This window comes from Camelus dromedarius, chromosome 4, assembly GCF_036321535.1.
Source record: "Camelus dromedarius isolate mCamDro1 chromosome 4, mCamDro1.pat, whole genome shotgun sequence".
Lineage (NCBI taxonomy): Eukaryota > Metazoa > Chordata > Mammalia > Artiodactyla > Camelidae > Camelus > Camelus dromedarius.
Window position 1 is genome coordinate 97,778,616 of NC_087439.1, and position 27,073 is coordinate 97,805,688.

A 27,073-nucleotide genomic window follows, 5' to 3' on the forward strand; every position below is an offset into this window, starting at 1 on the left:
CTGCCCCTCCCCCAAGGCAGCTATTCAGGTTCAAGAAGCCACAGGACCTCGGCCCTTCTCCAGCCCCGCCTGTACCCCGCTCTGTCCTCGTGCCCCTGAGTTGTGCACCCAACCCCTGCCCACGGCAACATCCTCGGGCAACCCTTTTGAACGGAAGAACACAGGGTGGGCACTGCTCCTGGGGAGCGTCTCAGGACTTACCCCTTCTGGGAACCCCACCAACCAGGGCTGATGCCCCTCGTGGTCTCCGGGCAAGTGGACTGGCAGCCCAGAGAGGCCCCGAGAGCGGGACAGAGAGGGAAGGGATGAGACACCTTTCCCACAGCACGTGTGCCCAGGGGCCACTTGGGGTGACCCCGAGAGGCTGACCTGGCAGTGTCCCTAAACGTGAGTCTCCCAATGCACCCCTGATCCAACTTCCCTGCACAGGGCCTCCGCTGCTGTCCGTGGCCAGGCCTCAGGCATGGACAGATGGCTGTGAGGCACAGACATGCAGGCAGACAGCAGCCAGTGGCCCGCGGCCAGCCGGCAGCCGGACCGTCAGCCTTGTCACAAATCAGCAGTTTTGGGCGGTGCCCGAGTCTGCGCCCTAGCCAGTGTCTGGAACAGGGCTGCATTTTGGTACAACAGCAGAATTCACACCCGCTTCCTGTCCAGCACCTGCAAGGGACACACCCCAAAGAAGCTGTGAACCTGGCTCAGCTGGGCCACAGCTGCCGGCAGAGGCCACTCCTCCGTGAGCAGTCGCCGGCCCTCCCGCCACACTGGCCGCCAGGAGAGCTGTCTCCTGGATGTGCGGGGAGGCGCAGGTGCCCAGGGCATGGAGTCACCGAAGGAGCACGGACGGGACTGGAGGCCAGTCAGATCCCACAGCCAATTCAAGCAGGGCCTGCAGCCAGCAGCTCAGCTCCTCATGGCCTCCCGCCCTCTTCCTGGGATGTCCTGCCTGTGAACCGGCTTCGGAGGACACGTCAGGGCGATGTCCCGTCCACGGCAGGCCCAATTCCATCTGTCAGGGTGGGGACGAGGGAGGTTGACCAGGGGCCGGAGTGGCCTTGGCATAGGGACATCCGTGCTCTCGTGCGAGTTTCGAGGTCCCTTCCTCTCAGGGGGGTCTGGGTCAGAGGCGGCAAATTCTGGTGCTTCCTGGGGCCAAGGGGAGACAGAAAGGGGCAAGGCTGGCTGGGCTCTGGCTCGGCTTGCCCACTCCTCGGCGGGCCCTGGGGCCCCTGTCCACACGTGGGCCCAGCATGCTGGGACTCTCCCAGGACAGTTTGTAGGTGACCTGTTGTTGCAAACATGGTGGGGTGAGGGAGACCCAGCCAGGTCCCCTGCTTCAGTGACAAAATGCGGCGAGGACCCACCCGTGGAGGGCCTTCCTCTGCACAGACGAGGAGGCGGCTATGTGTTGGGCAGTGGTTGTGGGGTGAGGGACCCTGATCACATTCTCCAAGTCCCAGGGAAAGGTTCAGGGTGCAGGGCGCCAGCCATCAGAGCCAATTAGGGTGTGGGTCAGGACAGCCCTGGTCCTCTCGGGGGCCCACACTGCCAGCCAGCCCATCCCACAGAGGGCCCCCCACATGCTGAGCACCTCCACCACCCCCTCCACTCATTCCAGAACATTCCCTGGGGGCCATGCCCAGGCCCAGGGCTGAGTCCTGCCCTGAGGGCTCTCCTTCTAGTCCACTGATGGCCAGGACGAGAAGCCACGAGCACGGACACCAGGCAGTGAAGGCCTGGGTGGAAAGCATGGGGCCTGCGGGAGCTTTGAGGGGGCCGGGCCGTGGGGGCCAGAGGAGGCGTCCTGGAGGAGGGGGTGGGCTGGGGCCAGAGTGTGCCGGCTGCTCGGCTCCACCACTTGGTTCAAGGGGGCAGACCAGGCCGAGGCGGGTGTCAGGGTGGGGAGGGAGGGGCACGGGCAGGCCCGTCGCAGCCTCCACGGGGCACCAACTTGCCTCTTCTCAGGCCAGCGGAGTCTCACTTGGACTCATCTGAGTGACCTTTACACACGGTCACACCAAACGGCAGCCTCTCACCCGCCGCTACCCGAACACCCCGCACGGAGCCCCCTGAAGGGCAGGGCCACACCCTCCGAGCCCCCGAGCCCGCCTCGGAGGAGCTGGGGAGCCAGGAAGCTGCGCGGCCCCTCCTCCCGGCCCCAGGCTCCTCAGGACCCACGGGAGCTCCGGACGCCCCAGAGCCACCAGGGCCGGGGCAGCCTACGACCACCCCTGCCGGCCCCCAGGAGCCGTCCAGTGAGCCCCGCCCAGCCCTGCGGACCTAGCCGGGCTGTGTCTGGCCCGAGAGCCTGGTCTGTCTGTCCCTGCACGGGGCACCCCTGCGGCTGTCCCCGGGGTGGCGGGGTCGGGTGGGGGATGGTGGCCCGAGGACACCAGGCGTTTCTCGGGGGAGCGTCCTTTAAGCACCGGCACCCCCGTCAAGTAGTTCATTTCCGAGGAAGTGGCCTGGCCCTGTCGGGCTCCCCCCAGCAACACTGGGAGCAGATCATATGCTCACCTACCAAGTGTCCACCCTTACTGCCTGGTCCCTTCTGGCCTTGCCCGACAGGCCGCCTCTGCTCTCCTGAGCTGCCTCAGAAGACCCCAGGTGTCTGGGAGTCTTGGGAACACATGCCCTCCCCAGGGCCCCCGAACTGGCCTCCTCTCATGAGAAAGGCAGTCCCTCCTGGCTGCAGGGCCCACCCCTCCAGGGGCTGCTCCTTTCCAAGAGGGACCCCGTGGACATAAGCCCGGCTGGGGAAGTCCAGTTTAGAACGAGGAGCCCGGGGGGAGGGAGTGAGGCAGGGACGCAGGCTGAATGCCTGGTGCCAGACTCAGTCCAGAGGCCCCAGGGGGCCCAGGCTGGGAAGGACAGCGTCGTGTCTGCAGTGATGGTCAGGTGCCCCCTCGCCTCGCCCATCACCGCCCCTGACAGTGAGCTGGGAGGCCTGCTGCTGGTGCTTCGTGTGGTTCTGGGAAGATTCGGGTGCAGAGAAGTGAACGTCACACGGCAGGTATGAAACGCTCTACCCACCGGGCAGGCCACCCTGAAGGGTTCCGGAGGGAATCGGATTCCAGAAGGTGCATCCAAGTGCAAGGCTGGAGGAGGGCCCTGCTTTGGTCCCTGGGCAGGTGGCGTCCCCTCCGCAGGCCGCAGTCGGCCCGCCTGCTCCAGGCCATCACACTGCCGAAGCCCAAGGCCAGGGGAGAAGTCCTAGGCTGTGATTCTCAGTCAGGAGGACCAGTGGTCTGCTCACCACCTCCACCCCGTGCGTGGCCACCGAGCACACAGCCCCTCCTGGGGCGACTGCCCAGAGGGTGGGGGGCCTGGGGGAGAGGCCAGTCCCTCCCCGGGTGCGGTCGGTCAGGTGGACGGCTTCACCCAGGGCGTCTCCAGGTCTCCAGGGAACCAGCTTCCAGACAACAGCGTTCCTTGGTCCCCATGGCAACAGGGCCTGCGCTCCCATTTCCAGGGAAACGAGCCCTCAGCGTCGTGCTGCTGCAGCAACGCCTCTGGGCTCGGTCAGCCACGCTGCCGCCAACCCAGAGAGGGCAGCTGGGCGCCCAGGACAGAGAGGAGCCGGGGCTGCCTGGGAGTGGGACCGGTGTACTGAGAGAGGTCCCGGCCGTGGTCCCAGGAGGACACTCCCCTGGAGCAGAGGCCCTGCTGGCTCTCGGCTCCTGCACTTCCGCCCATGATGAGTTCCGCCTCCAGTGAGCCTGGCGATGGGGACTCCGCCAGCCGGTCCCGGCTGGGGCTGGACGCCGTGATCCAGGTCAGTGGTGTGGCTGCCCTCCGCCACCTCCTGCTCGGGCCCCCAGGGCACCTGGGGGGAAGGGACCCTGCCGGAGAGGCCACCCCCACCCCCCAACTCCAGGGGGCACTTTCCACATGCTCACGTGGTCAGCACAAGCATGCGTGCACACACACACACACAGTCACACACACAGGTGCACATACGTGCAGACTCGACTTGGGACAGGGGCCTGAGGAGAGACTGAACTGGGGGCCCGGAGACCAGAGCCGCAGGCCCAGGCTCCCTGGCCCATGCTGTGTGAGCTCGGCCAGTCAGCACCCCTCTCTGAGCCTCAGGCTCATGGCTGCTGACACATTTGGGCTGGGGAGGGAGAGAGGACCCTCCCACACCGACATTCTGGGATCTAATTCACTGTTCTTTGTGGCAAAGTGTGGGAATCATGAGGGGCTTTCCTGGAGAGGTGTGGGGCATCTCTGCCCACTGGTCTGTGCCCACATCAATTCCCCAAGTAGCACCCACCTTCCTAACAAAAACAACAGAAGCAGCAGTGACTGGGAATTACCCCCGACGCCCCTCTCGCCTTCATTCCCTTCTCCCCGGAGCCAGCCTACTGCCCGGCCTGCCAGCACGCCCGTCGGCGCCCCCACTGCCACACCTGACTCTGCCACCACAGCCAGGCAGTCCCCGCCCCCACTTGCCTCTCAGGGATCCCGGTGAAGCCCTGGGAACTAGCTGGCTCGGAGTTGCTCATTAACCCTGTTCTTAGAACCTCGAAACTACGCGGTAGGGGGTTGACCTGGCCCTGTGTCAACAGAAAGGTCACCAGGGAAGAATAACCGCCCACCGCTGTGATTAAATACCATGGTGGCGTCACCACCCGTGCACCCATTCACACACACACAGGCACACACACAGGACAGAGCACGACGAGGGCAGGAGACTTGAGTCAGGTGATACAGCGATGAGGTGGCCCGGGGCAGGGTGACCTTCTCTGTCCAGTCCCCTGAGGCTCTGCTCCCCCAGGTCCTGAGCGCGGGGCTGACCGTCGTGGGGGAGGCGGGGTTCCCACGCCAGGCATCCTGGCCAGTCCGTCAGGATTCTGTTGCCCCTTTGGATTCCGGGAAGATAGAGGCTCAAGGGTTGAAGCAAGTTGCTGTGGTTATGGGTTGGTTTGCAGAAGAAACACAGGATGGTGCTGACAGCCGGCCGTGGGCATCAGTGTTTGGCAAATGTGGCTGCCCCCAGAGTCCCCCTGCCTGTGGGAAACTGTCATCTAAAAGCCACGGGGAGCCCGGGCTGAGGTCCGCCCTGCCCGCCCGGCCACCCTCCGGGCGCCTTGGTGATTGAGATCGCACGGCAATCTCCCCGGGGTGAGCGGCGGGTGGGCGGGCGCCGCCAGATGCCCAGGTAGGCTCGTCCAGGCTGGGTGGCAGGGTGGGAGGGGCCCTCCAGCCCCTCCAGCTACAGAGGGGAGGCCGAGGGACCTGAACAGGTTGGGGCACTTGTGGGACCAGAGCTGAACGTGCTCCTGACACGCAGCTCCCTCCAGCCAGAGCTGCTGCCCCCGGCCCTTTCTCCGCACCCCCTTCACCTCCGGCCCCCGCCCCACCAGTAGAGCCGGTTCTCTGAGAGTCCAGACCCGGAGTAGGTGGGGCAGGCCGGTGTGCAGAGGAGCCCGGGGCGGACGACGAGTGACTCCGGCCCAGCTCACTCAGACACTTCAGGAATTTTCAGACTCTTTCTTTTGGGTTCGGTTCTGATCAGCAGCATTTTTCTAAGAACTGGTCCATTATGTCTACATTTTCCAATTGATTGCTCAAAGTTGTTCCCAATATCTTCTTACTGTCTTTCTGAAGTCTGAGAGTCTGAAGCAAGGTGACCACCCGTCCCTGGGGTTGAGGGGTCTGAGACCCGGTCACCCAGGAGCCAGGGCTTTTGGAGCGAAATCCGAGAAAGTCCTGGTGGGCAGGGACGAGCTGGTAGCCCGGAAGTGACACCTCCTGTTCCGTCTGTGACACGGTCACTGTTGGTCCTCTCTATGGCATTTCCGTCTTCTGTTTCATCGATTTGTGTGTTTATTGTTGCTTTTTGGTTCTTTGGGTTTGTCGCTCTTCTAATTTTGGGGGTGTGCGCTCAGCTCACTGATGGGACTTCACTGAACTCACGGGTCAATGTGAGGAGGATTGACATCTGTATGATAGTGAGTCTCCCAATTCATGAGCAGAAGCCGTTCTTCCATTTAAGCTCTTGCTAATTTTATTCAACACTGCTCTCAACAGAAAGGCCTTGCCCATGTGTTGCTGTTACATTTGCGCCTGCATATTTGATGGGCTGGGACCCTGCTACTGTTTTTAATATGATGAGAGCCAGAGAAACCGGCTCTGTCTCCGAGGGTCCTCAACCTCCAGCTTCATCGCTCCAGCCCCAGGCAGCTGCTCCTCCCCCAGCCATGGCCTTGCTTGGGCCAAATGCAGAGCAGCGCCCCAAGCCCGCGGGGACCCGCAGCTTACCTCCGATGCCTGTCCTTTCCCTTGAACTTTGGTCTGTCAACCCCACTGCTTTCCTAGCTCCCTGATGGCTTCAGAAGTAGGAGCCTCACGGGCGAACCAGCTGTTCCAGTTGCCGCAAAGGCTCACTGTGTCCTCCTGGGGGTGCGGGTGATGCTCCAAAGTGGGGCCCCTGGAGGGGAGAAGGAGGAGGTGCCGTCAGGGTGCCCAGGAAGGCAAGGCAGGCTCTGTGACGGAATCACGCCGACCCCTGAGCAGAAAGGAGAGCACTGTGGGGTTCTGGTCCTGGTGCCGCTCTGCTGCTGACTGCCTCGGCCTCTGTGTCCCCACCTGCACTAGGTGAGACCAGTGGTCGGGGGGCTCCCCAGAGCCTGAGTGACAGAGGGCCCACCCATGGGAAGGAGCTGGGATGGTTTAAGAGCAAACTAGGGTCAGGCCGGTCTCAGAATCTCCCATCCACTTAACCTGACACAGCCCGGTCACTGTGCTACTCAGATGGGCCACATCCCATTCCTCGTTCAGAAACACCACACCCATGGCCCCAGGGTCCAAGGATGGGGCCCCACAGTCCTCAAGGGAACCACTGTTAAGACCCGTCCCCTGCACCCTGCTCCCCCCGTCCATGCAGCCCAGTGCCTTCACCTCCACTAGGCTTTCCTCCTGGACGCTTGACCTGTGTCCCCTCTGGCTGTTGGACTCTGACTTTTCCTTCAAGGTCCAACTCAGCTGCCACCTCCTGCAGGAAGCCTGTGTGGGTTCTGGGGACACAGGGCAAGCAAGACAGCCCAGATGCTCGCCCTCCCGTGTCTCTGGGTACGAGTCATTCTGCAGTTAGTAACTCATATCTTAGACCTGGTTTTCAGCTGTTCTTGTGGTGACCTGAGTCCGAGCCTGCTTGTGTGCCAAGCAGGGACGGTGCTGGGCGCTGGCGTGGGGGCACAGAGATGAAGGAGTGGCTCCCCCCAGTACCTGGTTTAATGCCTGGCCCCGATGTCCCCTTTATTGTTAGTTAAGGACCAGACGACCACCCAGAAGGAGCATGACCCCAAAGGGCTCAGCCACCTGAACTGGGAGATCTGAACTGGGCGGGGCTGAGATGCAGCGTGCCAGGGGCCAGGTGTCGCCCCAGACACAGAGAAGCTCTTTTTCCTAAGGAAGTGGAGTCTGGCAGGAGGCCACCTGGGCCCAGGGCCCTCACTGCAGCAGGCCAAGCCACGGAAGGGCGGCACGCAGACGTCCGGTGGCTGGAATTGGCTGGAGGCACCATCCTCAGATGTGTTCTTCAAGCAGTGCCCGGCCCTGGGGAAGCAGGGGGGCCTGTGGGAGTGCCCGGTGCAAAAAGGCTGGGAAGGGTCTGAGCGGGCACAGACGGAGGAGGAGAGCGGGTGGCCCAGGCCCCCGGGCTGCCCCCTGTTCCTCTGCGGTCAGCCCTGGGCAGGGCGGAGGGCACCAGGAGACCTGCGGCCAGCCTGCCCGCCGCGTCCTGATCTCAGCCTGCAAGGGTGTTGGCTCAGCACCACCGTCAGGGGGACTGCGGGGGCCTGGGGGCCTGCGGTGGGGCAGTCCTAACGCTGCCCCGGGGCGCACGACCTTCAGCGAGTCCCGAATCTCCTCCCCAGGAAAGTGGAGGCGACAAGCTCCCTTTGAGAGCAAGACAATGGGATATAAAAATGTGGGCTGAGAAAGCTAGAGTGGCGATGCCCTTCTGACTTCACTAGCACAGGCCCCCCATTTTCCCTTCCCGCGCCGGAGCCCCAGCCTCCGTCCACCAAGAGCTGGGCCCAGAGGGCTCCTGCAGTGCCCCTTGCAGCCACACGGTGGCACTATTGGCGCTCCTCCTCCCCGTCCCACGTTGCTGGCTGGCCACCCCTGACTGTCCCGCAGAGATGCCCACGACAGCTCCCGGACCCTGACTCCCTCGCTCACCCCGCTCCTGCCCCAGGAGAGCGTGGCCTGTGTCCTGGTTGAGTTGAGGTCGCTCTCTGGACACCCACTTTCTCAGGGTGACTTTAAAGGGAGCTCCTGGCACCCCTCCCTGCCTCGCCACTGGGCTCCTCTGGGCCTACCCTGGCGTCCCTAACTGGGGTCCAGGTGTGGGGCAGCCTCTTCCATCTGAAAGCCGCTGGGCCCCTTGTGCGAATCCATCCTCCTCCTCCCCGCCAATTCAGGATGGAGGTTCGACACGGCCACCAGCCAGGAGAAGCAGGGACTGCTCTGGGTGATTCCTATTTCTGCCCGGCAACTCCACCTGCCATACCAAGGCTCCTCATGTCCCCGACGGTGAAAATGGGGGGCGGGGGTCCCAACACTCCACCCTCCACAGAGCTGCGGGTCCCTGGACAAACCCCTCTCTATTTTCAAAGATGAGACCACAAGGCTCAGGTCACAGTGCACTGGCAGCGGCAGAGAGCAGGGACCTCAGCCCAGTTCTCTCAGAGGGGTGTCCCTCTCCAACCCCGGGTGGGACAGACGGGAGCCCACCTTCCTGGAGTGGAGGCTCTTCCCCTCCACGCAGCCACGACGCAGCTGGAGGCAGCGTGAAGGTTGGGGTGGCTGCCCCACTGGTCCCACCAACAGGCTCCCGCCACAGGGGGAGGAGGCTGCACGCAGGGCTGTGACCTCCCTGAGAACCTTAGTGCAGGCTGAGCTGAGTGGGACGGGGTGCTGGGGACAGGCAGGAGGAAGGGACACGGCCGGGCTCAACCCTGAGCCTGGGGTCTTTTGGGAAACTGACGCCCACCCCAGGAGCCCTGCCCAAAGCTGCCAGAGGGCCCCCCCCGCCCCCGCCCCCGCCCGCAGGGCTGCAGGTGGCCTGGCAGGGGCCGGGGCGGGCCGAGGGCACGGTGGGGAGGGGGAGCGGCCGGCGGAATGGCCCAGGCCTGGCTGCTGGCGCGGGCCCAGGGACCCGCCCTGGAGGGAGGCCCCTCCTGTCCGAGCCCTCCCCCCCGGCCCCTCCCTCCGCTGTTTCCCCAGGGGCAGGGCCGCCCTCGCTTGGGGGGCGGGGCGGGGTGGGGGGAGAGGGCGGCCCGAGGGCTCCGCCCCGCCCCTGCCGGCCGCGCCCCTCGGCTCCAGCTGGGCCGCGGACCGTCGCAGGCACCCGGCTGCAGCTGGAACCCATTACGCCCCCAGCGCCTCCCGGGACGCCGCGGCTAATAAGCGACCCTCTGTAAATGTTAGCAATGAGTCAAGTTTGTGCCGCTGCCGCTTTCCCGTTAGCGGGCGGCGCCCCCGACGCCCCGGGGAGCGGGGCTGGAGCGGGCAGAGGCCTTCCTGGCCTGGGAGGAGCGCTTCCTGGACTTGGCCGCCCCCTGGTGGGGCCTGTGGTGGTTCTCGCCACGCTGCCGGGCCTCGGGTTCCCCGCGTGCACGTAGGGGGGTCAGGGCAGGCCGTGGCTGAGCGCCTTCCAGCAGCCTGTCCTCCCTGGAGGACGGCAGAGGCGCTGGTGGTCTTGGCACCCCCTCCTTGGCTTGGCGGGGAAGGAGCCCCAGGCACATCCTCCCTCCCTTCAAGGGAGGCTGCTGGCCACCCACCCAGAGTGACGCTGAAGTGGGTCAAGAGGTGGGGGGCAGGGAGCGTTGAGTGAAGGCCCTTCCCCAAGACCGCCAGGGGACTCGGACACGCAGGTGAAGAGTGGGGCCGCAGCCTGCAGGCCCCAGTTCTCACTCCTGGGGGAGGGCAGTGGAATTCAGCCCCTGGCGCTTGCTTGGTGTCTCCCCACCAGATCTGGCCTTCACCAGGTGTCATGCAGGAGCCCACGTCTTGGGGTGACCGGGCAGCCGGGTGCTGACAGAGGAGGTCTCGTGTCCAGGGAGCCTTCGGGGCAGGTGTGTGCCGCAGAGGCCAGGCTCGGGTCTCAGGAGTGGGGAACAGGCTGAGACTGCACCAGGGCGGAGGTGTTGGAGAGCGACAGTGCGCCCAGGAAGACCTCCATCCCCGCCAGCCTGGGCCTGAGGGGCAGAGCCAGGCGGAGGGGTCCAGGCCTCGAGAGGGTCTTCAGGGAGAGCCAGGAAGACCAGAGGAGCACGAGGACAGGCAGGCAGGAGGCTGCGCGGTGGTCACTCACCAGGACCCTGGGCCGGGAGGGAGACTTGGGGAGTCAAAGGGTCAGGGGGCAGTCCTTGGGAAGCCACAGGAGGGGAGGGGCCGGGCACATGGTGGTGGGTCTGAGAAGTTTGGGACCCTCGGGGGTGATAAGACCCTGGTTTGTCACCCTGGAGAGTCACGGGAGTGGCTGTTCGTCACCAGTACCCCCAGGAAGTGTCTGGTCATCCTTTGATATTAACGCACTGCCTTAAAGTCATATCTCAGATGCAGCAGGGCAGGTGGGCAGCTGTGGGCTGTCCTGACTCCTGGGTGATCTGCTCTTTTCTGTCCAGAAGTCTCACATGGGTTGGCTCCAGCCCCAGGCCGTCACTGGCCCCTGAACGTCTTCTCCACAGTCAGCACCACAATTAGACCCAGCAGAAGGCCCTGCCCATTCCTCAGACTCCGGAGGGCACCCCAGGTGCTCCCCCCAGCTGCGCCATCCTCATGGAGCAGAGTCCCCAGGGCAAGGCAGAGGGCCAGCTTAGAGCCCAGAACCCCAAAACCAGTCTCTGGGTACCCAGGACCGGGGATTCCCTACCACTTCCAGGCCTTTTTGGACTCTTCTATGGCCGGTCAGCTGCTCTGGACAGCTGGCAAGTAGGGCCGGCCCCACTATCGGCCCACTGCCCCTCCCTGGGTTCCTGCCCAGCCCTCCCCCAGGGCCCACGCGTGCCCCTCCGTGCAGACGGGGGAAGCCCGCACAACTGGCCTTGTCCTAAAGGCAGGTGGGGCGCTAAACTCAGTCCCTCTCCCACTTGTCAGTCCCTCCACCCACAGGTGTCTGTGCCCACTGGGTGGGGCTCAGACCCCTCCCCGCCAACACCCACTGTGAAAACTGTTGAGACTGCTGCTCCAGGTGGCCAGACGAAAGGGCCCCTGCCGCCCGGCGTCCCTGGAGAGGTCCACCACGATGGCTCAGTGCAACCCCCCCCCCACCAAGGTGGAGCAGGGCTGAAGGGCGGGCAGGGCGAGGTGGTGACCTAGACTGGGAGTTCTCCGGATGAATGAGCGTTCCTCCACTTCTGCCCTGTCCTCAGAGCAGCGCCAGGACGGACAGGGCATCCTCCCACTTCACAGGTGGGGAAACCAAGCCTTGGGTGACCTCAGCCTCGCCCAGTCCTCTCCAGGGCACTTTGCTGCCCTAGGAGAGCCCCCACTAACTCCAGTGGGTTCATGGAAGGGGGAGGGGCTGGCAGCTGTCCAGGGACCTGCCAGTCCCAGGTACTTCTGAGTGGGTGTTTTCCAGAAGCTGGAGGACACCGTCCTGAGCCCCATGGCCAGCAGAGAAGACCGGGCACTGACCATGCGTGGGGAAGGCTGGCAGGCCTCGCCCACCCCTGTGCCTGCCCGCATCCGTGAGATTGTGGCTGGCAGCCTGGGCGAGGAGCCACCACAAGGTGAAGGGAGGTGGTGGGGTGGTGGAGTGGGTTGGGGGGACACCCAGGGAGCCACAGAGCAGTCAGTCAGAGTCTAGCGTCAGGGAGCCAGGCCCTCCACTTCCCCGGCTGGGCTGGCCCCTCCCGGCCCATCATCTTCCCTGTGATTGGTGCAGAAACACCCCTCCCACAGCGTCACTCACCGGGGTCACCACTAGGCCGCAGGGCCGCCCCCACCCAGAGCTGCACGTGTGTTTGTGACACATTTGTGACCGCCAGTCTCGATTTCACGTGTATTTATTTTTCATTAAATGAGTGAAAATCCTAAAGGTTGACTCTCAGAAAGCACAGACGCTGAATAGCCCCCACCCCCAAGAGCGAGCTCTGCTCCCCAGCCCCACAGGCCCCTCACGGTGCCCACTAACCTTGTGCCGCTGGCTCCGAGGCTGGGCCCCTGCTCCGGTCGGCCGGGCAGCCTGGTCCCAGAGTGTGCGCATGACTCCCTTGTGCATGGGTCCCAGAGGCCCCTTTCTGTGACAACAGTCAGTCCAGCCTCCTAAAGGAGCTGGGGACCTCACTGTGTGTTAAGGGAAAAAGAAACCCCGCTGTGTGATTAGAAGAGCAGCTTATTGCTCGGGTACGAGGTTCGGTTACCCTGGATCAGCAGTCCGCACTGCCTGACGCGGGTGGGAGATACCCCGTGTCCAGGCCACCCCCACACACCCTGCTTTAATTGGTCTGGGGCTTGCCCTGGGACCGGTCCGTATCTGGATGAAACATGAGTAGGTAGGATAGACATTTGCTGGCAGGAGAGGAAGTAAGGCCAGGAGCAGGAGGTGCAGCTCCCCGACACCAGGGTCTCCCGGGACCGGTCGCAGAAGATGGGGCAGACCAGCAGTGGGGACAGGGCACTGGGGCTGGCGGGCTGACCCTGGGGCGGCTCCTGCAGGGGTGCAGGAGCCGCCGGCCTCCCCAGCCCACGTGCAAGAGGAGAATGAGCTCCTGCAGGAGGAGCTGTCCCGGCTGGAGGACCTGCTGGCCCAGGCGGGCGCCGAGCGAGACGAGCTGGCCAGCAGGTACCACGCGGTCAGCGAGCGGGTGAGTGTGCAGGGGACACAAGGCAGCCAGGGGGTGGCAGCCTGGCCTGGGGTGACCGGTAGAACCGTCAGCGAGTCTCAGGACATGGAATGACAGTGGTCAGCCACGGCACAGCCAAAGCCTGGGCGATGGATGGAGAAACTGAGGCCGGAGTGGAAGGGCGAGAGGAGGACAGGCTCCCGGGGCTCCCCGCCCAACTTGAACGTTGACTCGTACCCCTCCCGCCTGAAGCCTGGTGCAGCTGGGTCAGTCCTGGCCCACTGGCCCCCGCGCCTGGCCCAGCGCGAGCACATGGCCGGCACTCATCCAGCACCTGCTGGGGGGGGGCAGGTAAGGAGGGGTGGGGGAGAAGAGCCGAAAAGAACGGACTGGGGTCCTGCTGAGGAGCTGGCTCCACCCTCAGAGCATATGGAGAGCTGGCCCCGCCCCCAGCCCCCCCCAACAGCCAAGGGTGGACAGGCCCTGGACACACCCTCAGCCCTAGTCCTCTGTCCTCAGTGCCCTGCGCAGCCGCAGTGCCTTCCAGGGTGACTGGCCAGCTGCAGCAAGAGGCCATTTGGTCAGGACGTGCGGGCTGGGAGGGCCTCCCACTGTCCCCATGGGGAGACCTGCTAGGCCAGAGCCTCTTTCCTGTGTCTGCCGCTCCAAGACATGATGGCTTCTGAGGCAGGACTGGGCTGGGGTGACTGGCCCACGAGGTGGGGTGCTCAGAGCCCCTGCTGTCTGCAGGGCCTCCTTGCTCCTCATGGCAGGACAGAGGACCTCACTTTCCAGGTGAGGAAACTGAGGCTCAGGACAGGCCAGAGTTGTCCAGGGCCACACTGCCATTACTGGGGCTGAGACCTGAACCAGGTCCAGCCCTTTGTCTGGTATGACCAGTGACCAGTGCTAAATGCCCAAGGGCCCCGGGCTGGCCTCGTCTTCCCTAGGATCCTGAGGACTTCTGGGGATGGGCGGTGTCACCAGCCCCACAGAGGGGCTCTCTGCCCCGACCCCCAGCTGTTAGCACCCATTCTGGTCACCATCCTCTCTCCTGGGGAGCCCCTCCAGGCAGGACCCAGAGGGTCCTCCTCACCCCAGGCGGGGCCAGGAGAACTTGGATGAGCTGGCCGGCCCCCCCGGCCTGCACGTGGGGTGGGGGGGTGCTCTTCCTAGCACAGGGTGGGGAGATGTTGGGAACAAGCGGACCAGTGGGAATAGAAGCCGCAGAAATCCTGCAGCCGGATTGGGAAACCTCATGAGTCAGTGAGGTCTGAGCTCGCAGAACTGGCAGCCCCACACACGCCGGCTCTCACAGGCACCCGTGTGCGGCCACAGAGGGGCCAGGCCGCCCCGGTTCCTCCAACAGACGGGCGGGGTGGTGGGGCAGGTGGGGGTGGGGAGGGGTGCAGAGTGACTGCTTCTTGGGCGTCTCCAACCCAGTGGCACCGGCCCCTTCCCAGGCTCCAGCTAAGCCCTCCGGCTCCACTGGTGGCTGAGGAGGGGTCACTCACTTCTATACTGGGCCCCAGGCCCACAGGTGTGGCCTCCAGTGCCCTGATCTTCCTGCCTCAGACTCCCACCCGCCAGTCTGCGGGGCCTACGTCCCCCTCCTCAGACACCCCAGAATGTGCTCTGGGTCAGCATATCTAGGCAGACCCCCCCAACACCTTCTTTCCCCCAGAGCCCCCGTCCCCACCTTCCCAGGCTCCAGCAGACTCTGAGGCAGGCCTGGCCCAGCTTGGACAGACCCCTCCCCACTAGGCCCACTTATAGTGGCTGTGGTCCCCGCCAGCCCGCTGGACCAGGCCCCGGGAGCAGACGAGAGGTGCGAGCACAGGCCAGAGGGGCGGCTGGAGGGGTGGGACCCCACGCTCACTCCCCCTCAGGGGGCTGACCCAGGTGTGCACTGCATCTCCACTATCCTGCCCAATGTGGCCAGACCAGACCCTGGGGCCCTCCTCAGCCCGGTGGGCACTGGACCCAGGGCCAGCGTGTGGACGGCTGCCCCTCTGACCCCGCTCACCAGACCCAGCTCAAACCCAGCCCCGACCCCAGCCCCGATCCCAGCCTGATGTTCACTCTGACTGCGGAAGCCAGGGGAGCCCTCTCACCCATCCCTGGGACGGCTTTGTGCCTTGTGCCTAAGCTGCCCTGCCCAGTGGTTGGGCCGGGAAGCAGCCAGCCAGGTGGACTATCACCTCTCCAGCTGCAGGCCCGGCTGGAGACCACTGAGGCTCGGCTCCGGAGGTCGGAGCTGGAGCACAGCGTGGACCTGGAGGAGGCCCTCAGCCGTCTGGAGGCTGCTGAGCAGAGGTGAGGCCAGGCAGGTGGGGCAGACAGGGCTGCAGGGAGCTCGGCCATCACCCTGAAGGCAGCAGGCCCCCGGTGCCTTGGGGCTGTTGGCCAACTCCTCCAAAGTGACTCTAAGTCAAATTTGCCTGTAGGAGCCGGCTGCAGGTGTGGGGTCAGGTCAGGGTGGGGAGGAGGACCAACCTCTGCGGCCTCAGGTGTGGGGTGCAGGTCCCAGAGGTCATGAGGGTCCCCCTGACACCTGCTGGGGCCAGTGCTCTGGCCTGTACTGCAGGCCGGTGGCCGAGCTGCCCGTGGCTCAGCTGGCCCAGCCAAACCTGGGTGCCCGTGTGCACTGCCCTCCAGCCCTGTCCCCCTCCAGCCCTGACCCCCAGACCCTTTTGGCTTCAGGCCACTCTGAGTTCACGGTCAGGGGCTCATTTGCTCATCGTTGGTAGGTGTGTATCACACCCCAGCCCCACAGAACTAGACCAAGCCCTGGACCACGGGCCACGGGCCACGGGCCACGGGCCACAGTTCCCGAAGGGAAGGACATCTCTCCGCGCTCTCTGCAGGGAGGGCTGAGCCCCGGAGGCCGGCTGCAAATCCAGTCCTGGGGAGGGTTAAGCCATTTGTGGAAGACTTCTTATACTTGGTTCATTCTCGGGGGCTCTGGAAAAGGAAGAAAAGTGCTGAGAAGCATTTTGAAAACCAGTTGTGAGGAAGGAGTGGGGAGGGAGAAGCGATAAATAAGCCAAGAGGAAGCTGATGCCCTAGGAGCAGAGAAAGTCATTGTGGCCTCACAGCCTAGCAGGAGGTGCGGCCCCTGGAGGCTTGGGGTCCCTGACTGCAGCCACATGGAGACCTGCCCCGTATGGGGGGAGACCTGCCCTGTATGGAGGGAGCCCCCATGGTCACTGAGGGGCTGCCCCCTCCACAGGGCATGCCTGACTCCCTCTCCTGCTGTGGGGACGGGGCCTCCCTCCCAGCCCTGGCACCCTTGATAGCTGCTCCCAAGCCCTGGCCCCCTTGCAGGTCTCAGGGTTCCCCTCCACACCCAGAAGGGAGGAGAAGGCTACAGCTGTCGGGGCAGAGCCAGGAGGGCTCCGGGGGGCGGGGGGAGCGGGGAGAACAGGTGTCTCGGAAGGAGGAGGGGCCAGGGTGACACCCAGATGGGGCCACTGGGGACCTGTTGCAGGTGGTCAGGGCTGCTCTGGGGCAGTTTTGGGGGCTGCAAATCGAGCCCCAGAGGTTCGGGGCCTGGGTCTCTGAGCCCCCTGTGAGGAGAAGCCACCCAGTCACGGCCATGAGGCTCTAATTCCTGCCCGTCCAGGAGCATTGGCCTCTCCCAGGTGAACACGCTTCTGCGGGAGCAGCTGGAGCACATGAAGAAGGCGAATGACAGGCTGGCGCAGGAGCTGGCCGGGACGGCACGCAGCGTGCTCCGGCTGCGGGCCAAGCTGGAGCTGAGGGAGGCACGGCGCTGGACCCGGACGGAGGTGCTGCCCGCTTTCGCCCGGCGGCGGGGGGGGCGTCTGGTGCCTGTGGCGGGGGCAGGGGGGGGCAGCAGGGACTGGGGCGGGGGGGCGGGCTTCAGCTGTGGCTCCTCCTGGGGGTAAGGCCACAGCCCGCTGCCACACACGCCCCCCACTCAGCCACAGCGTCTGCAGAGTGGGGGACCCCAGGGTGGGAAGGCTCCCCTTCTTGAGAGAAGGGCCCCGTGGCCAGACTCAGAAGTGGAATGAGGCCAAGACGTGGCTCTGGCGTGGCCGCCCTGCTCTTGAGGGAGACGCTGTGGAGGTGACCCGCCTTCTCACTCTGGCGGCTGAGCTCTCGGCTCTGACTCCGTGTTCTGCTGGTTCACCAGGAAGCGCAGCTGGGGGTGTTCTCTTTGTTTATCCCGTTTAGGGTTCATCTGGACTCTGTTCTTTCATTATTTGGGGAAAGGAGCCGGTCCCTCTTTCACTATCGCCCAGGCTGGCCGGCTCCCCGCCCCACCCCTAGCCGTCCCCCGTGTTCCTTCTTTTTATCGCTCTGGTCTGTATTTTGGATAATTTTTTTACATCTACCTTCCTGGTCGTCAATTTTCCGGTGTCCAAACCCTGTAAATCCGTCTACTTGGCTTAAATTCTAATTATTGTATTTTTCATCTTTAAAAACTCTGGGTTTTGTTATGAGTATTTTCCGTATACCTTACTTTTTTTTCTTAATTAAAGTGTAGTCAGTTACAGCATGTCAACTTCTGGTGCACAGCGTAATGTTTCAGCCATACATACACATGCAGATATTCGTTTTCATATTCTTTTTTATTAAAAGTTATTATAAGTTATTGAATATAGTTCCCTGTGCTACACAGAAAAAACTTGTTGTTTATATATTTTATATATAGTACTTAATATTTGCAAATCTCAAACTCCCAGTTTATCCCTTCCCACCCCCTTCCCCGACCCCGTAACCGTAAGATTGTTTACTATGTCTGCAAGTCTGTTTCTGTTTTATAGATTAGTTCATTAGTGTCTTTTTTCTTTTTTTACATTCCACATATGAGTGATATCATACGGTATTTTTCTTTCTCTTTCTGGCTTACTGCGTGTAGAATGACAATATCTAGGTCCATCCACGTTGCTGCAAATGGCGTTGTTTTATTCTTTTTTATGGCTGAGTAGTATTCCATTGTATAAATACACCACAGCTTCTTCATCCAGTCGTCTGTGGATGGACACAGGTTGCTTCCATGTCTTGGCTGTTGTGAATAGTGCTGCTGTGAACGTCGGGTGTGTGTAGATATCTTACTCAACTCCTGTCTTCAAACCTCTTGTGTGTTTGTTGATGTATGCTGAAAAACAGTTATTTTGTAGTCTGTGTCTGAGGTTTTCATGTCTGAAGTACTCCAAGGTCTGAGTCTATTGTTTTTGCTGGTTTTTGACGATGGTGCTGTGTTCCTTTGTGTCTTTGGTGTTTTTTTAAATTGTTTTAAACTAAGAGCTGCTTATCCTTGGGACTCTGAAATTCTTTGAAACCTGGGAATGAATGTGGTATGTTCCCCAAAGGATTTCCATTTGCTTCTGACAGGTTCTTAGTGGCTCTGACAGTCTTTGGGGCCATGCTGAAGTCAATTTTCCGCCTTAGGGTTTTGTTGTGTGTGTGTATGTTTTTTTTTTCCTAAGCCACTCAGGTTTTGTGACTTCAGGCTGAAAACTGCATCAAGGCTAACCCTGGTCCCAGACCCACAGGGAGATTTTTCCTTCCTGTCTTGCTCCCTCCAGGCTGCTGGAACAGAAATACCACAGACTGAGGGGCTTATAAACAGCCATTTCTTTCTCACCATTCTGGTGGCTGGACACCCCAGGTCAGGGTGCCAGCCTCTTCAGTGTTCAGTGAGGACCACTTTCTGTCTATGAGCTCACACGGTAGAAGGGATGAGGACACTGTGGGGCCTCTTTTCCTAAGGGCTCGGACACCATTCATGAGGGCGGAGCAAAAGCCCCACCTCCAGCGGCCACCCCCTCGGGGATTAGGGCTCAACATGTGAGTGGTGGGGACCCGACGCTCGGTCCGCTGTACCTGCTTCCCGGGTCCTGCAAGCAGGCATGTGTGTGTGTCTGTGCGCGTGCACGCTGGGCACCCACCTCCAGCACACCGGAGTGCGGCTTTGGGGGGGCCACGTCTGTGTGAGGCGATGCCCTCTGGGGTGGGCCGAGGCTTCCCCTCTGTCCCCAGAGCCCTGTGGTCAAGGAAACATGTCTAAGTGCTCAGTTTTGCAAGTTCCTCTCAAGTTTTACCAGTTTCTGGCCTGAGCGTTCCTCACCATGTAGGTCGGCCTGGCTCTGTGTTCAAGAAGCTGTAAAGTCTGGAGTCTAATGTATTTTATTGTTGTTGTTGGACAGTCTGGCCCTGGCGTCTGCCTCTCTGCGTTGCTAATTCCTGCTCTTTGCTGAAGACAGCCGGGTGGGGTAGGGTGCGAGGGTACAGAAGGCTCTCCCAGGCTCAGAGGGGCCTTCCCCACAGAAGGATGTTACTGGGCCCCATGGGCCATCTCAGATGTGGGGTCAGGGAGGGGGATCGGCAAAGCTTCCTGAAGGAAGAGGTGGGGTAGGGGTCTTGAGCTGGAGAACCGTCAGAACATGAATGCACTCTGTCTAAAGCAACTTCGCAGGGCGGTGCATGGGCTGCCGTGGGCGGGGAAGGGCGAGGGGACTGGAAAGCACTGGGCATATTACCTCTGGGCCCTCTGGGGGCCCTGGGGGTCGGCACTCGGGACACAGCCCAGGACAGGGACTGGGAAGGCGGCGTGGAGACCCAGGGTTTAGGCTTCGTCCCCGGCAAGGCTGGCACCGCTGGCCACACGGGGCCCCACCCCGTGCCCTCCCAGGCACCCACCTACAGCCTGACTCTAAATCTCGTCTCAAGGTGGCTTCCCCGCCTCCCCCATCTCCACAGCCATGCGCTCCTAATGGCTCTGTCTCCCTGGCATCTTCAAGGGCCAGGCCTCACACATGGACGTCTCAGGAGTCCTTCAGGAATGGGAGTTACCCTCTTGCTCCTGGAGGAGAAGGAAAGGCCTGTCTTGTTACGTCATTTCCACTCCCACCCAACTGTCTGGGTTGGGGCAGCTGAGTGCTGCCCGCACTCCCACAGGGAGAGCAGGCTGAGTGGGTCCTGGATCTGGGCAGAAGCTGGGAGTGTCACCTCCCTCCCCAGGTCCTCTTGGGAGATAAGCTGGTGGGAGGGGGCTGCGGGAGGGTAAGTGATGGTGATCTGCCCCCAGCCCCCAGGAGCCACGCAGCCCAGCCCTTGGGTGAGCAAGTTGTCGGGGGTGCCTGGGGTGGCAGGGCTCCCCATCCCCTCAGTGCCCGGCCACCGCCTGAGGTGGACATGAGCCTCTGGCTTTCAGACTCGGCATACACGCCCTGGGGAGCCCCAGGCTGTCCTCCTCCTGTGGAGACAGGTCACAGCACTCCGTGGACACCTGGCTGAGCTGCGTGCAGCCACCGAGAGGTGAGAGCCAGCCACCCTGCCCGCCTGGAGCCAGGTGTGGGCTCCATCAGGGCAGGAGAGGTGGGCACTGAACCCTCCAGGCTCCTCCCACCGGTGCAGCAGCTCTGGAGCACAAGCCCCTCACCCAACCCTGTCTGGCCCTCGGGTTGGCCTGATGGGAGTGGTGGAGAGGGCAGGAGAGGTGGGCAGTGGGGGAGATGGACAGACAGACAGAGCAAGGTGGGTGCAGGGAAGAGTTGAGAGGGCAGGCCCACTGGGGAGATGCTGTGGGAGCGGGTGGATCTACCCAGACGGAGCTTCCAGATCCCTCCCGTCCTTGCCAGGCACGTCCCACGGTCTGTCGTGGGTCCTTGAGGCTCAGATGGTCGAAGTCCCACCCAAGGTGGACAGCCTGTCCTGTTCTCCCTGGCTCAGCCCCTGCTCACCTGTCCCCAGCTGTGACGTGGGGACTGCTGATGCCACGCATGCCCCTGCCAGCAGACCCTGCCTCTCCCAGCAGCTTGGAGCCTAGGGGCCCAGAGCCCACAGATGGCCCTGAGGCTCAGCGGGGGCCGCCCACGTTCCCCAGGGGCCTCGCTGACATGCGAGCTGATGCAGCCAGGACGGCCCGGCGCCTGCGCACGGCCTGCCTGAACCTCAGCTCCAACCTGCGGCTGGCGGCCAGCAGCCCGGCCAGTGCCCTGGAGCAGCAGCTGCGGGACAAGGTGCAGGAGATGCAGCAGCTGCAGGGCCGCTGGGACGCGGAGAAGGTGGCCCTCCAGGCCAGGTGGGTGCAGGAGAGCAGAGGAGAGGGGCCCGCTCGCGGCCCGTCCGCCCAGCGGCCGCGATCCTGGGGCTCCCCGCAGTGCAGCTCTACCTGCTCCCGCACCCCGCGCTCTGCCCCCACAGCGCCCTCCCCGAGGCCGCCCGGGCTCGGAGTCCCCGCCCCCCGAAGGCGGGTGAGCCCAGACCTCCTCAGCCACCCCCGGGGGCAGCGTAGCGCGGACTCTGCCTGTTTCCACGAACACGGCTGTGGTCACACTTGGACAGTCCCCTCGTGGCTGGTTCCCAGAAATGGGGTTTTCAGGCCTAAAAGCACATTCTTCCAGGGGTGGCCGCTTGTTTGGAGGCACACGGTGTACAGAGTGGAAGCAGGCGGGGGGCCGGGTGGTTCTGGACACAGATCCCACGCCGGGGCGCAGAAGTCTCGCGAGAGGGCGGCTTCTGCAGATGCGGGAGGCAGCTCCCTGGTGAAGGCCTAGCACCGCCAGGACACGGGGCTCACAGGGCCGCCGACGCCCTGCCAGGAGCGAGCCCACCCTGCCCTCAGGGCTGCTGAGTCCAGCACACCCCAGCCAGCCCCCAGGGAGCACCCAGGGGCAGCGCCCACGGCCGGAGCGCAGTGGGTGGTGCCGGGGCAGCCAAGGCTCCCTGAGAGGAAAGGCTCCTGGAAGGAAGGACATCACTTGCTGTTAGATTCACAGCGGCAGAGGGGCTCCAGGCCGAGGCACCGCCGGGGCAAAAGCCCAGAGGAGGGCCCGGCCCTGCCACCCGGCCCCCGCCCCCGCCCCCAGCCCAGGACCAGGACCGGGCAGGGCCTCAGGAAGCCACACCGTGGGGCACTGGGGCTGGAGAGCTGAGTCAGGGTCAGGCTGGGGCCCTGAATGCCAAACTCCCGAGAACGCAGGAGCCATTGAAGGTTCGAGAGCAGGAGAGAGATGTCTGACCAGAGTGGAGGCGGAGGCCCACTCAGACAGAGGTGGCCAGTGCCAGCAGGCCGGCCGCACCACAGGAGGAGGCAGGCGGAGCCAGGGTGGCCCCGGGGCTCTGTTCTCTGTGCTGAGGACCCTGCACTGACCCAGCTTCTCTCCAGACTCTCTGAGCAGACGCTGCTGGTGGAGAAGCTCACAGAGCAAAACACGAGCAAGGAGAGAACCATCTCCTGCCTCAGGATGGATGTCCAGAAACTGGTGTGTGCGGCCGGGAGAGGGGCGGCTTGCGGTGGGGGCGTCCAGACCTCGCTGAGCACCACCCCCACCCCCGCCACAGGAGTGCAGGCGCAGCGGAGGCCAGCTGGCACCGGGTGACCGGAGGGCCGAGGCAGAAGCCTCGCAGTGGGCCTTGGGCGGTGTCACAAAGGTGCGGGGCCTCTCAGGTCCTTCCCGTGTCCCACGGGAGGCAGCGGGCGGGCTGCAGGGCCCCGGCTGCTCCGGCTGACCCCTGAGATGACCCGAGAGATGACCCGGGATCTCTGCACTTGGCCTTGGCCCCGAGCTCTCTCCCTCCGCCTCTTCCTCTCCACACCCTGAAGGTGGCCCAGGCAGACACGGGAAGCCTGGAGCTGGCCGGGAGCAGCAACACTGAAGGCAGGGAGGTGCAGGACCAATGGAGGAGCCCTACGTCCCCGCTGCAGGCTGCGTCCCCACCACAGGCCCACTCCCCAGCCAGCCCGGACCCCGCGCTGCGGGCTGTGCACGTGGCCTGTGACAGGTGGCGGCAGCGGGAGCAGGTGGGCAGCCACAGCCAGGGGCAGAGTGGGTGGAGGGTGGGGGATGCACCAGAAGTGATGGTGCCCATCCCCACCAGGGCAAAGCCACAAAACCCGCCCAGCTAGGAAGGGCAGTTACAGGGCCTGCCCGTGGCCCACCAGGTGGGCTGCCTGCCTTGTCTCCCAGAGCCTGCCCCAAACCCCACTCCCAGGGAGGGTCTCCGGTCTTCAGTGCATCCTTTCTCAGGGCATCACCTTGACCTCTGTGGTAAGGGCCTGGCCAGGCCACGGGGGTTCACGCCGCACCCCCTCTCCGGGCAGGAGCTGCGCCTGCAGCTGGTGTCCCCCGAGGTGGCAGCAGCCAGGCTCCGGGAGCAGCTGTCTGAGAGCCAGCGGGAGCTGCGGGCCTCGGGGAGGCTCCTGCAGGAGCAGAGGCAGGGGCAGGCCCGGGAGCACCAGGACCTCCTGGGCGAGCTGGAGGTGCAGCGGCAGGAGGCGCAGCACCTCCGGGTGTCCTGCGAACTCCTGGGGAGGTGAGGCGGGGCGGGCGGGGCACGCGTCTCCCGCGAGGCCTTCCAGCAGAAGTGAGGGCTGCGTCCCAGGCCGAACCTGCCCCCGGCAAGGCTCCCCTCGCCCTTCACCCCCAGCGCCCACCTGCAGCGAGCACATCCCCTGTAGCCCAGCCTGGCCCCCCCGAAGCCCAGGCTGAGCGCGTGCCCTGCCCTGGGTCTGCATCCCCAGCTCCTCATTCCTGGAGCGGCTGTGCTCTGCCCCACCTCCGCCTGGCTGCCAGGACTCCTCCCAGGGTCTTCCCCAGCCCTCACAAGTGGGCAGTAAGATCTCGCCCTATCCATTGGGTGGCCCTGCGCGACCTCCTGGCATGTGCTGTGGGTCTGACGTCCGTGGGGTAGCTGGCCGTGAGGCTCTCTGGGGTGCTGTGCACTGCTTACTGCCCTGGGACTGGTGTAGGGAGCAGCGTGGGACGAAAACCCCCAGGATTTACAGTCCCGAGTGAGAGTCTCGGTGGGGCTCCCAAATCCACGTGCTGCTCAAGCCGGGACACGGGACCCAGAGTGGGCAGGTGGCCAGGAAGGCTTCCGGGGGAGGGAGCAGTGCGGGCGCTGACAGGACCACCTCCTTGAGCCCCCCTCCTCTTGGTGGTCTGACAGTGCGTGCAGTGCTAGGACAGGAGGTCCAAGGGAAAACGTCCTGATTCCACCCTTGAGAGGCACAGAGGACAGGGGCAGAGAGGGGAGCGGAGCCATGCAGCCTGGCCCAGGGGCACGGGAAAGGAGGAGCCAGGGAGGGCCACTGGAGGACGCAGAGCCTGTGAGGGCAGGGAGGGTCTTCCCGGGGTGGGGGTGGGGGAGACAGGAGCGGGATGGGGGAAGCCCAAGGCCAGGCAGGCAGGGGCCACCTCACCATGCCAAGGGGCAGAGGTCATGGGGGCCACTGGGGAGGGTTAGCAGGGCCACCACCTTCACTCCTGTGGCTTGGTAGGGGTGGCCGGGTCCTGGCACCCTGGGGACAGGTGGGCAGGCCCCAATGGGCCCTCCGGCACAGGGGGAGGAGGGGTCGGACCCAAGGCTCATTTGGGAAAGGGGCCTCAGGACTCGGTGCTTCGCGGCACGGCCAGTGGAGGAGCAGCTAAGATTTAGATTCTGGCTGACGAGCACCCTGCTGAGAGGACCTGGGGTGGGTCAGCTTTGCAGGAGGGGGTCGGCGGGTCAGTGTCAGGGACGTGAGCAGTACAAGCCGATGTGGAGTTGTGGGGGCCCCGGGCGGGAAGGAGACTCCCGACTGCTGAGCTCAGCCTACAGGCGCAGAAGGCCGAGCGTAGGGGCACACCAGGGGCAAGACCCTCCAGTGCTTCAGGGGCTCCCACAGAGGGGCGGCCACCCCGCCTGGGCAGGCCAGCCTGGGGCCCGAGGGGTGGCATCTTCTGGCCCCTCCCCACGTGTCCTGAGCCCCAGCCCTGAGCAGCCTCCACGGCCTGGCCTGTCCACCTCCCGGCACTAGGCCGAGGCTCAAACATGCCCAGTGAGGGTCCTTCAAGTCCCCTCCCCTGCTGCACGTCCGGGACTCCCCGCCTTACACCTGCTCTGCTCCCAGAGAGAAGGCGGCTCTGGAGGAGGTGGTGGAGGAGCTGAGAGGGAAGGTGGACCTTTCAGACAAGGAGAAGCAGAGGCTGGAGGCCAGGAACGAGGAGCTGCAGAGAAGCCTCCTGCTGCGGGCGCAGAAGGCCGAGCTGGTGCAGCCGGGAGAGCGGGGCCAGAGGGAGCTGGAGACCAGGTGGGCGGGGACCTGCCTCTGCCACAGCCCCTCGGGTGGGACCGCTGCTTTGCCGGTCTCATCTCAGGGGCAGGGTGCCCAGTGAGACAGCAGACTCCCCCCAAGCTGAGCCACACCCTCACACCCAGCCCAGTCCACCGTCCGGCCCAGTGCCAACCCTGGGCAAACCCACACCTGGGGCCCAGCGAACGCGAGTGCCCCCAGCACGTGTGCACACAGTCCTCACACAGGCCTGTCCACGGAGGTCTCCACTGACAACCCCAGCCCCCCACCCCCTGCCCAGAAGCAGCTCACAACTCCTCCCTACAAGGTGACCTGTGCTCCTCTGGGGGTCCCGGGACTTGGAGGGGGCTGCAGGCGGCCACCCTGCCTGCAGGGCCCTGTGAGGTGGCCCCCATCTTGCCCTGAGGCGACCTCGCACCCTCTGCCCTCTGGTTTCCGGGTCTCAGTCAAGGGCGCCTGGAGCAGCTGGAAAAGAAGTTTTCTGGACTCAGGAAGGAGCTGGTGTCAGCCCAGGAGGCACTGAACGCAGTGCGGCTGCAGAGGGACATTCTGGAGAGCGAGAGGGAGGGTCTGCGCGGTGCCCTGGCCCGGGTACGCCTTTGTGCCCCTCTCTTTCCCACCAGCTGCTCCAACCCACCTCCGTCCACTTACCCTCCTCACCAGCTGGGCCCTCAGGCCACCCCCAGAGCCCCCAAACTCAACAATGGCCTCCTCGGTCACTGACCAGTGGGCACTGGCCCACCCCTCACCGAGTGCTGGCCACACCTGCTTCTCAGTGCACCCCTCCCTCAGCCACCCTGTCACCTCTCCTGACTGCAGCTTTTGTCCCTCGGGGCCGCCGTCTACCCCCAAGACCCCACCACTCTGGGACTCCTTCCACTGTGCCCCACCCAGCGCTCCAGCTTTCACACCTCCATGACACAGGGCTCACTCCCTCCCCAGCACCAACAGCTCTGCCCGTCCCTCCGTGACTTCCTTGCTGGGGTGACCTCTGACCTCCCTTCCCACCCTAGGCCGAGTCCAGCAAAGCCAACCTGGAACTGCTCGTGACTCGACTAAAGTCGGAGGGGGTGGAGCAGAGGGACTCCCTGGCCAAGATGGCTGCCCTGATGGAGGGGCTGGCTCAGGACAAGGGCTCCCTGAACCACCTGGTCCTGCAGGTGAGATGAGGGCGCAGGTGACGGAGAGGCTGAGTCCCAGGTCTGGTCTCCCTGACTCAGGCCCCTCCTTTGATCCATCCTCCCCATCTTTCCTGTCCCTGGGTTTGGGGGCTGGGGGTGCATGGTGCATGGGCCTGGACACAGACCGCTTCCCGCCCCCGGTGGCAGCTGGAGCAGGAGCAGGCCCGGCTGCAGGAGCAGCAGAAGGTGCTGGAGCAGGAGCGGGCGGGCGCTCGGGAGCGGCTGGCACGGGCGGAGCAGCAGCTGGAGCTCCTGCGGGCCGAGCGGAGGGGCCTGCAGCAGGCCTGTGGGCACCTGGAGAAGCAGCTGGAGCAGCTGGAGGGGCAGGCAACCCGCACCCGGCGAGAGAGGGCCCAGCTGCAGGAGCAGGTCGGCCAGGTGAGGGTCTGCTGGTCACCCCTGCCTCTGTGGGGCGGACGGGTCACACGACGCCTTTGAAAGTCGTGCTGGCGCAGGATGTCAGCACCGGCACTTTGCAGCTGCAGTGCTGACTGACTTGGCTGATTCAAAGCCGGCTTCCGCGGTCGTGGGCGGTGGGGGACGGGGCAGGGTACACAAAGAAGGGCGTTTACGTCAGGCCTGTCCCCTAGTCAGAGGTTCAGAGGCCTCGGGTCCAGGGGCACTCGCACACTCGGAGGGGAAAGGCTTCACCGTTCCTCCTTTGTCTTGTGTCTCTCCTTTCTGGACCACGTCTGCCCGATCACTGCACCCCTTACGCACCCCTCTGCCCCTTCCCAAATCTCCTGACTGGGCTTCCATGGAGGAGGGCGGGTGCTGTGACGCTGCGGTGTCTTGGCTCTTTCTTGACCCAGCCTTGCTGGGCCACAAGGAAACCCTGTCCCTGCAGAGTCTGGGCCCCCAATGGCATTCAGATGTCATGGCCTGTCACCTCTGGGACTCAGTCCAGCCTCTTCCATATCTCACACTCAGTCCTGTCCTTCTTTGGTCATCTTTTCCTCTTTTCTTGAGTTGAAGGTTGATTATGCTCAGTAAGCCAGTGTGCAGGTCAACGGATTTTGACAATGGTAAGCACCTGT

The 27,073-nt window shown here is 64.0% G+C and overlaps 1 protein-coding gene across 1 annotated transcript in view; it reads left to right on the top strand.

Moving 5' to 3' along the window:
* Window positions 1–3,500: 3,500 nt before the first annotated feature.
* Window positions 3,501–27,073, top strand: part of CROCC2 (ciliary rootlet coiled-coil, rootletin family member 2) — a 62,858-nt gene continuing 39,285 nt past the window's right edge. The window contains exons 1-15 of the mRNA XM_064485398.1: window positions 3,501–3,775; window positions 11,597–11,747; window positions 12,676–12,824; window positions 15,013–15,119; window positions 16,429–16,594; window positions 19,990–20,093; window positions 20,662–20,859; window positions 21,946–22,042; window positions 22,122–22,211; window positions 22,384–22,581; window positions 22,882–23,093; window positions 24,673–24,852; window positions 25,302–25,446; window positions 25,869–26,015; window positions 26,184–26,414. Coding sequence (XP_064341468.1) covers window positions 3,695–3,775; window positions 11,597–11,747; window positions 12,676–12,824; window positions 15,013–15,119; window positions 16,429–16,594; window positions 19,990–20,093; window positions 20,662–20,859; window positions 21,946–22,042; window positions 22,122–22,211; window positions 22,384–22,581; window positions 22,882–23,093; window positions 24,673–24,852; window positions 25,302–25,446; window positions 25,869–26,015; window positions 26,184–26,414 — 2,256 coding nt within the window. The 5' untranslated portion in view covers window positions 3,501–3,694. The remainder of the gene's footprint in view (window positions 3,776–11,596; window positions 11,748–12,675; window positions 12,825–15,012; window positions 15,120–16,428; window positions 16,595–19,989; window positions 20,094–20,661; window positions 20,860–21,945; window positions 22,043–22,121; window positions 22,212–22,383; window positions 22,582–22,881; window positions 23,094–24,672; window positions 24,853–25,301; window positions 25,447–25,868; window positions 26,016–26,183; window positions 26,415–27,073) is intronic.